The 14,183-nt window shown below is 43.2% G+C and overlaps 1 protein-coding gene across 1 annotated transcript in view; it reads right to left on the bottom strand.

Moving 5' to 3' along the window:
* Positions 1 to 1,688: 1,688 nt before the first annotated feature.
* CNDP2 (carnosine dipeptidase 2) overlaps positions 1,689 to 14,183 on the bottom strand; it is a 25,879-nt gene continuing 13,384 nt past the window's right edge. The window contains exons 4-11 of the mRNA XM_044294808.1: positions 12,431 to 12,519; positions 9,446 to 9,646; positions 8,745 to 8,829; positions 6,214 to 6,374; positions 5,826 to 5,990; positions 5,123 to 5,264; positions 2,650 to 2,797; positions 1,689 to 2,024 (exon numbers count right to left, since the gene is read on the bottom strand). Of these exons, the coding sequence (XP_044150743.1) occupies positions 1,958 to 2,024; positions 2,650 to 2,797; positions 5,123 to 5,264; positions 5,826 to 5,990; positions 6,214 to 6,374; positions 8,745 to 8,829; positions 9,446 to 9,646; positions 12,431 to 12,519 (1,058 nt within the window). The 3' untranslated portion in view covers positions 1,689 to 1,957. The remainder of the gene's footprint in view (positions 2,025 to 2,649; positions 2,798 to 5,122; positions 5,265 to 5,825; positions 5,991 to 6,213; positions 6,375 to 8,744; positions 8,830 to 9,445; positions 9,647 to 12,430; positions 12,520 to 14,183) is intronic.

Below are 14,183 nucleotides of genomic sequence, written 5' to 3'. Positions count from 1 at the left end.
GTGCTTTCAGCAGTGGACAGAGGTCAGAATGGGGATGCTGATCAGTCTATGGCTATGAAGATCAGGCAAAGATTATGTCCCTCTAGGATTATGATAGTTTATATTTCATTAAAATAAATAATGTACATTAATTGTTATCCCTAAAACTATTGGCATGAGTTTCAAAATTTTGCGATATAAACTACACTAAAATAAAATAAATCCAGGGGAACCAGATCTTTACTTGATCCAGTGATTCGTCTCAGCAATGCAGCATGTTTTCTAACACCTTTCAATCATTGAGCATTACCCTTTTCAGCAATTGGTGCTATAGCCCTCTTCTGACCAGAGGGCAAGAAAATGTAATCAACTTTTTCAATAGTTTTTGTCACCTTTTAGTTCTGCAACACCTGTATCCTTAGAGCAGGGATGCCCAACCTGTGGCCCACAGCTATCAGGACATGTTGGGAGTTGTAGTTTTGCAAAAGCTGGAGGGCGCAGGTTGTACATACTTGCCTTAGGCTTAGAGGATAAAAGCCACCTCCTTTTTGTCCTCATCTCCTTGATCCTCAGGTTGGGTTTTTATTTGTTGTACTCATCTTTTATTGTGTTTGAGGTCTATACGATTGGTGAAATAAAAAGAACATGGTGACCTCCAGCAGGAGAAATAATATATAAATCACTGAGCCTTGGGCACCTATGACCCTGTCACTAGGTCACTGATTGTCCTTTCTTGCATCACTTTTGGTATGTACTAACCCCAAAAAGCTGCCATTCTAGAGATGTTCTGACCGTTTGCTAAACTGCTCAGATGCTTATATTCACCCATTTTCCTGCTTCCAACACATTATCATCAAGAAATGACTGTTCACTATCTCGCTCCTTATGTCAGTCACAAAATAGTCAATGTCATGGCCATTTGATGCATTCACGGTATACACCAATAGGATTACTTCTAAGATTGTCTTTTTCCAGTCTCTCAATATGAGACACCACCCCCATTTTTTTTTTTTTTATCTTGTTGCCCCACGTGGAAACCTCTTAAAGTTGTAAGCTCTGGTGTTACACCTCCTGATATATTATGGTAACAAATGGTTTGATAGATGTAATAATTAACCCCATCCTTAGAACAGAAACTGGTTAGAATTCCCATACTTTTTTTGTTGTTGTAGAGATCATGGTTCAAGGTTATATAGAATCTCATCTTTTTAAGCATGAGTTCTTCAGGTTACATGAAAGGGTAGAGTTTATGCAAGTTTACTCTAAAGTGGGTGGTTTGTGGAGTTCCGTGGCTTTCCCAACAGCAGAGCTTAAAAGACCGGCATTTTTTTTTTTAGCAACTTTGTTGTTGGCTACTAGTTCCATTTACCTTTGAGCAGTCCATCTAGGGGAGCCTGAAAGAACAGCAGTCCGAAACCTAACTTTAAGGGCTCATGCACACGACCGTATGCCCTCTGAGACATAAGATCCGTGAGCGGGCCATATGTTCCGGAGCGGCATACATCGTGCACACGGGAGTGCACAGCATCATATACATGGGTGGTATGTACAGAACGTGCAGGCCGAAAAACACCACGAGGCCAACTATCTAAGTGTAAACTGAATACACAAGGTGGATGTAGCAGAATTTAGTTTGTTATGAGGTTCTTAGTGAATCATTGGCTTCTTGTGATCCTCATAAATTTTAGGCACAAATCAATACCATTACAGCTGGTCCCCAGGCATTTTAATATATAACAGACAGTATTTTTCTCCTCTGCGTACTGATCTCTGAGGCCTGAAAATACTTTATTCGGAGCACAGAGTGTTCTTGTACAGGGTCCTATCTAAATATCATCATACTAGATATGCAGCCCATTCTTTGACAAAGGACTGACTTGGAAACTGTTGCCTTGGTTAGTTTTGGAATACAGAAAATGTACACTTTTAGGTTGCCTTTTAGTTATTTTCATCTGTAACATGATGATGTATTGCAGAATTAGTCCAGCTTAGATACTTCGGACAGGTATGCTCCCAGAAGTTTCACGCCTTGGATATAGTTGAACCTGGAATGCAATGAATGAAGTTAGAAATGTTCAGATCAGACAGAGCTGCTGGAACATGTACTGAAGCTGCCCTAAGGGGGGGGTGGTTTGAACAGCCGACAGACCAAAACTTAAAAGTGCAGAGACAATCAACAATAACACATCCTGGGTCATATGTAAAGACTGACCTACTGGCTGAGGAAAAAGTGCTGTATTCCCAAATAGCGGGGGAGAATGCTACCAATAGTCGGGAAATGGTGACAGACCTTCGTACGTATTGGGAAGATTTACGAATAGTGTCGTACTAAGAATACGAATCATAGTCTTAATGTTAGATACATTTACCTTCCTCGCACATAGACATTTATAACATTTGTATCGTAAATCCTTTGCCAGATTAATGCTAGAATTTTGTCCACGCTCCATAATACTGTCTAATGTAAGTTTACGTCACATATAAGTTGGTGGAGTTTTATGCCAAAAATGCACCAAAATTTTAGGTCATACCCTTAATAGCAAAGCCGCACACCCTCGCCAGACAGGAGGAAAAGTCTTAGGAAAATGTGCAAAATGGTTAGTATTGTAGGGGGCCTTTAAAATAAGGAAATGGGAAATCCCACAATACACTCAAGACAACAGTCCTTACCTGTTAAGTTTTTCATTTTGGGAATGTGCCCCATCATCTGCAGCGCCGACCGGCAGCAACATAACATTCTTTCCAGTTGCTTCTTGGAAGGTTAGAGTCACAGGAATGCTTCCACCTTCTCTGGTCAGGTCTGGTTCCACATTAAACACTGTACAGGATACAGCATACAGATGTTATATGCAAGTGCAACGTAATCATTAGAGTTGCACTCTGAACAAGGATCCTAAATAGATAGGTGCAAAGCTTCAAGGGATCCGACTCAATCATCCCGATTTCCTCAAAGGGTAAAGGAAGCAGCACTTCAAATTCCTCAGCAAAATAAAGTTTACTCACAGCCATAGGCCAGTAATCAAATCTGTCATAAGACCAGTGCAGTGTATATACATCCCATCCATGCTATACACAATCATTTAGCACAGCAAAAAGACACACAACACCTCAAAGCACCATCTTAAAAAGGAATTGTAATCTCTCCCGCCATGTATTCTTATGACTCGGCATTGTACCATTTAAGCTATTCCTTCTAGAAGTTTTGAATGAATTGCTAGCAGTTTGAAATGAAGGTCCAGATGGGCGTTACCAATTGGGGCTGTCTCTGCACATTGTCCAATCAGTGCTGCCAGTGTCAGACTGTGCAGGTACACATCCTCCACTGGTAGCGCCCATCTGGACCTTTATTGCAAACTGCTAGTAATTCATTTATAACTTCTAGCAGGAATAAGAAAGGAATAGTACACAGAGTTGTAAGAATAGATGCCCCAGAATAATTATTACATGGAGAACGCAAGTAAATACCAAAAGAGACATTTCAGCAGAGGTAACATTGAAGTCCTGGAAAACTAGTACATGGGTTCATTCACACAACCGTATGTATTTTGCGGGTCCACAAATACATATGTCAGTGTTGCATTATTTTTTTTTATTTTTTTGCGGATCCATTGTAAAAATGTCTATACTTGTCTGCAAAACAGACAACAGGACATGTTCTATCTATTCGGTGGGACTGCGGAACGGACAGCACACTGAGTGCTGTCCGCATTTTTTGCAGACCCAATGAAACAAATTGGTCCATATCCAAGCTGCAAAAAAATGTGGATAGGATGCGGACCAAAAATACGGTTGTGTGAATGGGGCCTCAGTAAAAAATAAATAAAAAACAAACAAACATAATCAGGACACTAGCAATACCACCCCCTCTTTTTGGCTTTGTAACCCCCTGAATAGATTGAATACATATACACCAAGTGGTTTAAAGTGTATTTTTCTCTAGGGTTTAATACATTTCTATTGTGGTGACTGCTATTAACCTGAGTATCTCTGTATTCTTTACCACGTTTGGAGCAGGTGGTTCAGGAGCAGAGCACAAAGCACCTTCTTAAAAAGGACCTGTCACCACAAACGTTAATGCAATCTGTAGACGGCACGTTATAGAGCAGGAGAAGCCGATATATAGTTTTGTGGCAAAAGAGTCAGTAAAGCCTGTATTACACTGCCAGATTTTTCGGTAGATAATCACTAATGAGCGTTCCCATGAACAGCGATCATCTTGCAGTGTAATACTGCCACTGATTGCCCGATGCTTTTTCCATCTTCTGTGAACAGTTACTGGTACAGAGGGAAATGTTATTAGTGACCGATAGCATTGTGTGCATAAGAGGTAGCTGCCAGTCACTGATAACGCCTCCTCCCTGTACCGATAGCTCTTCACAGGAGGTGGAAAATGCAGAATTACAGGGGTAGTCCTCCTAGTAAGTGGAACCACTACAGATGTTGAATACAGTACACCCTTATCTGTTCCAAACTTATACTCCACAGAAAGCAAACACCTACATGTGTACAAGATACCAACACTACATCTGGCAGTTAAACCACAACCCTACATCTATATTCCTTTAGCCCTGAGCAGGGGCGGACTGGGAGCTTAAAGGGGCCCTGGAAAAAATTATAAATAAATTGTACTGGGTACACGGGTAGGTGTTTGCTTTTTGAGAAGTATAAGTTCTGAACAGATGAGGATGTACCATACTCAACATCTGTTGCTGTCCCATTTGCTAGATGAGCCTAGCTTGCAATATATAAAAGTGTGTGATAGCGTTAAAGGGGCCCTCCAGCAAGCATCCTGGAATCCTAGAATATGAGCCGGACTGGTCGCCACCACTTGCACAGCTGCTTAGGGAGATAAGGGGGCAGAGACTCACTACACATTACACAGCTCTACAATAGATGGCAATGATGCGATCCTGCCTACGATATGCCATCATGGCTGAGCAGCCCGACAGGAAACCTCACCAGTGTGTGGTATATGCAAGTGCAAAATTGTAGTGTGTACACGCACAATCAAGAAGATCACCACCCGATGTTGCTATCAAAATAGAAAAGCCAGCTAAAAAGTAATTAAAATAACGGAAATAGACCCCCAATCACTGTATTCATCTGTTTCAGTACAGTCACATCACATTGCATGTTCTCATACCGGTTTTCATGGCTTTCCTTCCAGCAAGGTAGTGAGGGTGATTGAAGTCTGCGACCCATGGTTTTCCTCCATGACCCATTGTAACTTTAAACTTGTTAGGACTGCCCAATGATGTGAACTGCTTGGTTAAGTAGTCTTCCACCTTAAATATGAAATGCAAATAAATGCTAATCTGATTCATACAAGACCAACGCATTTCTCTAGAAACACAATGGCCCACCTTTACCAATACCTTCTAACATGTATACCGTGTAAAGACAGGCTTACGCTGCACAAATCCTTTCTTCATGACAGTCGGTTGCTCGTTCAAGGAAGGAGACAGTACTAGGACAAGGGATTGCTATTGCGATCGTTCGTCCCCATACAGAACTATTGTTTCTGGGCAGCAGATCGCTGTTTAGACAGCACGATCTGCTGCCCAGAAACGATTGGTATGCCTGCACGAATGACAAGATCATTCGAATAAACAAAGGTTTTGCTCGTTCATCGACTGCACATTTAGACAGGTAGATTGTCAGGAACGAGCATTCGCAGGAACATACGTTCCCGATTATCTGCCCGATTATCAGGCAGTGTAAATCCGCCTTAAAGCTAGAGCAGGCGCCAAATTTATTACAGAGGACATTTAAGAAGCTGCCACTCTAGCGGAATTTTCAGTTTTTGCCCAAAGTATGTGCATTGTTAAGGTCAGAAAATGTCCTACCTGTTTCTTCACCTCATCTGGAGTCATATGAGGCACCAGTCTAATAGAGAATTTGCCTATGACTTTTCTAGGGATAACAGTTTTGGCCCCACCAGCAGAGAAAGCTCCCTCAATGCCGTGAAGTGAAAGAGATGGGAATCTCCATCTGTGCATCAATATCAGCTCCTGTAAAAAAAAGACCAATACAAAACGTAATAATCCACAAAAGGATGTCTTAGTCAACTTTGTTACCCATAGCAGGTAAATGAAGACTCCATCTTTTTTTTTCCTTCTCCACTCATGAGGGGAGTGGATATAAATTTTGCATTTACACTGGTTATGTCTTTTCTCAAAAATACCAGGTATATCAAATGTCTATGAAACTAGAGTTTTTATAAAGACACGGTACCTTTGATTCATGTAGGAGTTTATTGGCCCCAATATCTTTTGCAAACTCCTCAAGATCAAAGTCAATGGCGTCATAAATTGCCTTCTCATCATTTGAAACTGGTTCCACGGCTTCATGTATTCCAGGAATAAGAATTTTTCCCTTCTTGTCAACTAAACTGCCTAGGGGAGGGGAACAAAAAGAAACAGCATTTAGCATGGGACTAGTTAGTTACTCTTTATATGGAGAAGAAAAAAAGAGAACATATTGCAACAGGTTTCTTCGTGGAAGCAGCAGGAATACAGTAGCAAAATCACAAAAACAAAGTAAAAAATAAAAATAAAAAATGAATGTCCTAATAAAGGAGTTGGCCACTTTCTGGCTATTGTTGTCTGATGTATATGCAAGATGATTACATGGCAATTATTTGTGGAATACGATATCTCTTTAGGGGGGAGCACCTAAATGGTGCGAGGAGTCTTCTAGGCCAGGCAACACTCCTCTGAAATTCAGGGAAGATATGCAAATAAACTGATAGCAAACTCCGCCTCTAATGCTATTGGATGTAAGGTAGCTTTCCTACAACAATATTCAACCTTTTAAACAGGCCTTCAGACATGACTCCCAACATCCTTCAGGCACTCTCCATAAGGGGATATCGTATTCCCCAAATCCTGACCTAGGCCTCTTACCCAGTAAAGCCAGCACGCTCTGCACCGATGAGGGGCAATCCTCCCTAAACAGCTGTCTGCAGATAACATGCTGGATTATTTATTACCCAATTCATGCCTCAAAGTATTTTAAATGGTTTAACATTTATCTATAGGATAGCTACCTTATATCTGGTGGCATCAGTGGCAGAACTTGCCAAGAGCTAATTTGCATACCCTCTTCCTAGATAGTACCTACTAATATAATCTTTGTCGATATTCTGTGCCGTATGCTAGGTTGTCCACATAGAGGTCCTGTCCATAAGATGTCTACTGATGGAGGGTCATGCAATCAGACACATTACTCAGCCTCCCTCATTCAAAACACACTGCACCAGCACTAAACTCCTAACAGTGCAAGTGCAAATGTGTTTGAATAGAGGAGACATCACATGGAGGTGATTTGCCTGGACACATGACCCTCCATCAGCAGCAATTTTATGGACGGGACCTCTTTTTGGACAGGTGCATTATGGCCATCTTACAAACAAATTAATCAACAGTAGCTGGAAAGTGCATAACCCATTTAAGTCATATGGATGTCAAAGAAGGGTGCCTCAAGCTATACCTCTAAGCCAGAGCACTTCCATGGGTTACATGGATGGCTACTCGGGGGAAATGCTAAAACATCCCGTTTAAAGGGGCTATCCAGGAAATTTTAAGTGATGGAAGTAAGGCCTAGTAAGGCCATATGGCTTTTATAGTTTTTTGCGATCCGTTTCCTTTCTGTTTTTCCGTATGCCATGTACAGTATACAGTAATTACATTGAAAAAATTGGGCTGGGCATAACATTTTCAATAGATGGTTCAGCAAAAACGGAACAGATACGGAGGACATATCGTTTACCCCGCTGATCTGATATGGATGACCTAACCTGAAGATAGGTCATCAATATTATTTCCAGGATAACCCGTTTAATCTCTTTATATTTTTTAAAGGCTATGGACACATTTAGGCAGACTATATTACATTTTATTATGAGATACATATTTGCAATTTTTTTTATTTATTGGAAACGTTGTTCCATTTGTCTTCTGCAGCCTACACGTATTTCCATACATTGCAGACACAGTGTGAAATTACAGTCAGACAAGCTCTTTTACAGGCCACTACCCCTTCTCTCATGAACATCCTTTAATTGAAGTCTCTTAGATTGTAATAACGTCAGCTTATATTTGTGGAGACAAACTGAGCATATATTTAACATTTGAATCCCACAACACAGCCAATGCAATAACAGTTTGCCTCAAACATGATCATAGCCTGTAAACCTCAAGATACATAACTGAACTCTGGGGGTCTGACAGTTGGGACCCCCACCGTTCCCAAGAATGAGGGTTCTGTCTGATGGAGTGGCAAACCGCACATATGCCCTGCCATTCCATTCGTTTTCTATGGGACCTCCAGAAATAGATAATCGCCAACAGTCCCATAGAAAAGGAACGGAGTGGCAGGGCGCATGAGCGGCCCGTTTTTCCACCAGGAAAGGGAAACGGAACCCCAGTTCTCAGGATCATTGGGGATCCCAGCGGTCGTACCCCAGCAATCAGTTAGCTTTCCTGTAGATAGGGGATAACGTGACAACCCCTTAAGAGAAACTGCATGTTACATCATTTAGCCTAAACTGAATGTACAATAAGTGGGGGATCCAAAGCCAGCAAAATACAGCAATGGAGAAACAGAATTCCTGCACCGAGTGCATCATATATTATTAAACCACAGATAAGACGTATGCTATATATGTGTGTGGAGTCTATAAATTCTAAATCTACACACACATATACACATTCAGGGAGGGTTTTTCCAACGTTAATATGATTGTTAAGAGGGTTAATGCCTACCCATTAGGAAAATGAGATCGGTCATGGCTTCATGAACTGAACCACCATATACTCCAGAATGCAGATCCTTGTCAGAGCATTCGACCTACAAGAAAAAATAAAAAAAATAAAAAAAAAATATGAAAAAAATGTTTGAGATGATGGGCTAGAAGAAACACATGACCTCCCCAGCTATTCCGTTCCACTCCACTGGGTCTCTGGTCATGTTATGTGTACACTTTCATAGGATCCATAACAAATGATGGATCCGCTGTGATCTATTTGACGGCTATGTCCATTATAGGTCAGCCATGTTTACTACGTCTTGCTTGTTTAGTGGTTTCTACCTGTTCAGATTCCAGGGTCTGTGCAATATAGAAGCCGGCAGAACTTTGTACAGAACTACTTACTGCCTGGCTTCAGCATCTTCTTAGTAGTGAGGGAGAGTATTCTACATAGATGTAGCCAAATAAAAGTTGAGACTACCCTACAGTACCGAAACACGAGGGAACAGCTAGATGTTAGATGTGAAGCGTAAAATGTGAAAGAAAGCCCAACGTCACACGTACATTCCTGATGCCATAACTGTCTATTATGTAGCTATGTAGAAAAAACAGCTGCCAAACTTTGACTATTGCTCTAACGTCTGGTAGAATGTAATATCTGCATCTAGAAATATTATATTGATGCTTAAGAGCACGGACACTAATATCACTCCATACCTCGAGGAAGAAGTAGCAGATGCCACGTAGACCATATGTAATACAAGGCTTGTTTTTTCCTAGCCAGTAGTTATCAGAAATGCAGACGTAATCCACATCTTTGAAAAATGAATCTTTCTTGGCAAAGATCAAGTCATCTAGGCCTTCTGATCCAGACTCCTCCATTCCTTCAAAGCAGAACTTGAGGTTGACAGGAAGCTCCTTTAGAATAAGAAGTATAGTCAGATCAGGTTAATAGATAAAGTAGCTAAACAAAAAAAACCACCGCAACTGACCACCAGTGGAAGAACAGGTATATGGCCCGTGACAGATGAGTTGCTGGATATGTTAAGAAGGAAGGTACAAAAAGTCAGGAAAGCTAGAACTGGAAAGACAGATCAATAGTCTGACATAAAAGTGAGTTTATAGAGGTTGTGCCACCAAAATAACCCTTGTCCATATACCCTACTGCAAACAGAGGATCCCATTTAGCGTAAACATGTTGAGCACTGTCCCCCACTGATGTCAGGGGAAGCTGTTGGCAGCAAGACTGATCAATGCCGAGGAGTCATATAGAAGGTTGGTTGTCTTGATGAGACATCTCCTTTAAAAGGAGTATCCAATTGTTACAAATTTTTTTGCTTTATAAGACACTTTTTTCCTCCAAAAGTGGTGGGAGCAGCGAGTATAGCGCTGGTTGTACTCACCACTTCCTGGTCCTCTTCACGGCCCTGCACTGTGTATAGTGTCAGGAGACAGTGCACTTAGGCTAATTTCACACTTGCGTTCGGAGCGGATCCGTCTGGTATTTGTACAGACGGATCCGCTCCTATAATGCAAACGATGGTATCCGTTCAGACGGAACCGTTTGCATTATATTTAACTAAAAAAGTCTAAGTACAATTCGTATTCAGACAGATCCGTCCAGACTTTACATTGAAAGTCAATGGGGGGCGGTCCGTTTGAAAAATGCACCATATTGTGTCACTGTCGAACGGATCTGCCCCCATTGACTTCCATTGTAACTCTGGACGGATCCGTTTGCCTCCGCACGGGCAGGCGGACACCTGAATGCCTCAAGGTGTCCGCCTGCTGAGCGGAGCCGAGGACAGATGGTGCCAGACTGATGCATTCTGAGCAGATCAGCATCCACTCAGAATGCATTAGGGCTGGACAGATGCGTTCGGGGCCGCTTGTGAGAGCCTTCAAAGGGAACTCACAAGCGGAGCCCCGAACGCTAGTGTGAAAGTAGCCTTAGGCATGCACTATTTTAGGAGAGGGTAAAGTTGGTCATGGCGGTATAGAGGCAGCAGGGTCACTGATTGTAGCATGACCTGATGCTGTGCGTCGTCAGGTCACCGGGCACCCGGAACAGGAGGGGTAAGTTAATTTATTTTCGGTCTGATCTGAGGGACTTCCGGAGATTGCAGAGCCCCAGGACCACCACCGATCTAATAGTGATCACCTATCCTGTGGATAGGGGATAACATTTAGAGGGAGTCTGTCACCAAACTTTCACCTTCTTTGCTGCTTACATAACACTGTAGCACAAACATGATTTAAATGGTACCTTTGTTCTTTTGTACCGATGTTCATAAGCAGCAAAAGTTTATAATCATATGCAAATATGGTCTCGCAAGTGCCCAGGGGCGGCGTTCGGGCAGTAAGTGTCCAGGCCGCTCTGCGTGCACAACTCCCTCCTAATCCCTCTGGCCCGCCCTGTAATCCCTGCGTCATCCTGTTAGATGGCCAAGATGCCGTGCTTGTGCAGTTCACTGCTAGGCCCGCGCATGCGCACTGTTCTGACCACTGTGGGTATCGGCATTGCTCCCAGCAGTGCGCATACGCCAGCTAATGGCATTCTACTAGGGATAGCTGGTGCTGGGCCCAGTGGTGAACTGTACACACACAGGATCTCTGTCACTCAACAGGATGACACAGGGGCTAGGGAGGAGTTATGCACGCAGAAGGCAGAGGGGCCTGGGCACTTACTGCCTGAACGCCACCCCTGGGCACTTGCGAGCCATTATTTGCATATCATTTAAGCCATGCTTTTGCTGTTTATGAACATTGGAAGAAAAGAAAAAAAGGCACCATTTAAATCATCTTTATTTGTGCTACAGTTATCCAACCCCTAAAATGCCTCACTATACGCCTGTGCCCCTCACAGAGGTTGTATTTACCTGGCTCCCCGGCACCAGTGTAGCTTCTGAAGCCCGCCGCTGCATCTCCCCATCGCTCAGATGAAAACATCCGGCTTCTGCGGGGTGGGGCTAATCAGCCAAGGGAAGGCAGTGATGGGAACAAGCCTCCCTAGTGATGCGGGTGCCGAGGAGCCAGGTAAGTACAACCTCTATGAAAAGGCCGGGCGTATGGGGAGGCATTTTAGGGGTTGGACAACCCTTTTAAGTAAGCAGTCCTTTAGGCCATCCTTACTGGGTCAGAGGGCTCATGGGAGGCTTCTTTTGGGTGCCTCACTTGCATAAGGCACTGCATAAGCATTTATCACTTAGATTAAGTTATTACAAGCCACTTACTAATGTATTGAGATTGTCCATTTTGCTTCCTTTGCTGGTTGGATTCATTTTTTCATCACATTATACACGCCCCACTGCAATCTTGCAGTGGTTGTCGTGCTTGCGCACTACAGAAAAATGCACCAGCCTATGTGCACTCCCACGGTGTCGGTCATATTAAAGGCCGGCGCTTTTTCGATAGTGTGCCACCGCTGATGGATTACATGGACAATCACAATACATTAGTAAGTGCTTTGTATTAACTTTCTCTACATAATAGATGTCACTTGCTGAAGTGAGACAACCCCTGTTAAAGTCATCTTTTAGGGTTGTTCTGCTGTGGCTCTGTACAACCTCAGAGATGGACACAGCACCCATAGAAGGGTCTGGGTGACTATGTAAACAGATACTACTAACTAAACATTACAAAACAGGTTGTTTACAGCCGATACGGTTTAATCACCAACTTTTGAGCGGTTTATTGTTTTACCTGCTTTATTTGCTGATACGCTTCAATGCAATTAAGCCATGCAAGCACTGGACCTTTGTCATCTGAAGATCCTCTCCCATACAGCTTGCCTAGGCAACAAGAAGTTAGAGATTAAGATCATTTAGTCAGTTAGATTTATCTGCATCAGTAATGACTGTGTAATATACTAATTCAGCCAATATGCTATCTGTAACAGGGCAATCTGAAATGTCAGCATTCAACCGGTGCAAAAGTGCAGGTCAGTTCAAAGCTCACAAGATCCATGTCCTTGTAGCCTGCAGGCGACCAAGCCATAAAAGTCAGATTGGAAAGACAAAGCCATTCTGCTGATCTGTACTTATTTACTTGTGAACCCCCTCATTTCTGACATCAGGAGGGACACTGCCCCTAATAAATCACCCAAAACTGAACCTACACAACACTGCCTCTACTATATCACTAGCTGGCAATTTACCAATTACTGGGCCACTTTGGTTGGTGGTGTCCTGCACGTCGTCTTCCATGCAAAGTATGGCTGCTACCATTGAACACTATCTGGAGTGTAAGGGCTCATGCACACGATCGTATGCATTTTGCGTACAGCAAAACACGGATCCGCAAAAAATATGGATGACATCTGTGTGCATTCCATATTTTGCAGAACGGAACAGCTGGCCCCCAATAGAACAGTCCTATCCTTGTCTGCATAACGGACTATTTTTTTGCGGAATGGACATATGGAATCGGATTGCACATGGAGCAACTTCCCTTTTTTTTTGCAGACCTATTGAAATGAATGGTTCCTCATACGGTCCGCAAAAAAAAAGACGGAATGACACGGAAAGAAAATACATTTGTGTGCATGAGCCCTTTCGGGTGAATTCACATGCGGTAGAATTGTTGGGGAAATTCCTGCAACTCAAAATCAGTTCCATTTATTTGAATAGGGTTGTTTGTGAAGGAAGCCTTATTAAGAGGGGTTGTCTGGGATCAAATTTTTGGTCCCCCCAGATGTTATGCATTTTTCCCCACTCCTGCAGGGCTCCGACAACCCCCCGCTGATCGTTTACATCAATGTTTATGTGTGCGGTAACTTCCTGCCGCACTGCCTTGAGGGTCCCAGCGCAGCATAGTGTGGTTTAAGCTGTCTAACGCCTCCGTGCATCCGCCCCCCTCATTCATATTCCGCTTATTTCTCCAGCCTGCCGCCCCATTTGCCTGTAATTTACAATGGAGGAGATTACTATTCTAAATAGCATAGTGCTCTGCCTCCTTCATTGAGAAGAAAGTGCACTGCCCGGTGACGTCACCGGACCAGAGGGGCGTGGCGTGTTGCCGCCTAGTTACCACCCTCCGTGCGCTCTGTATAATTACTGTGGCTGGCGGTGACATCACCGGGCTCCTTGCGGCGCGGAAGAAGAGGCTTCGCTCTGCACAAAGGGCCCCAGTATGTCACTGACTCAGCGAAAATCTGCACTTCTGGCTGAGAATTTCTGAATTGTAAAAACGGGGCATCAGAAAAGTCTGGTAAAGGTAGCACAGGCTTGTATGTAATATTTAGGTGACTGTTGTACACTTACACCAATGTCCCCAATCCCGGACAACCCCTTTAAGATGAATGGGACAGAAACTTGTGTGGACATGCCTGCCATGCGCTAGTGGCAGCAGGGGTGTGGTATTCCAGTGCCTAGTTCAGTGCAGCGCCTCCTGAAAACCGCCGATCGGGAGTTAGACTCCTGCGATCCGACATTCATGGCTTCTCGCAAGTATGGGT

Source organism: Bufo gargarizans, chromosome 5 (assembly GCF_014858855.1).
Source record: "Bufo gargarizans isolate SCDJY-AF-19 chromosome 5, ASM1485885v1, whole genome shotgun sequence".
Lineage (NCBI taxonomy): Eukaryota > Metazoa > Chordata > Amphibia > Anura > Bufonidae > Bufo > Bufo gargarizans.
The sequence above is the reverse complement of the archived record's forward strand: the minus strand, read 5'-3'. Positions and strand labels throughout refer to the sequence as shown.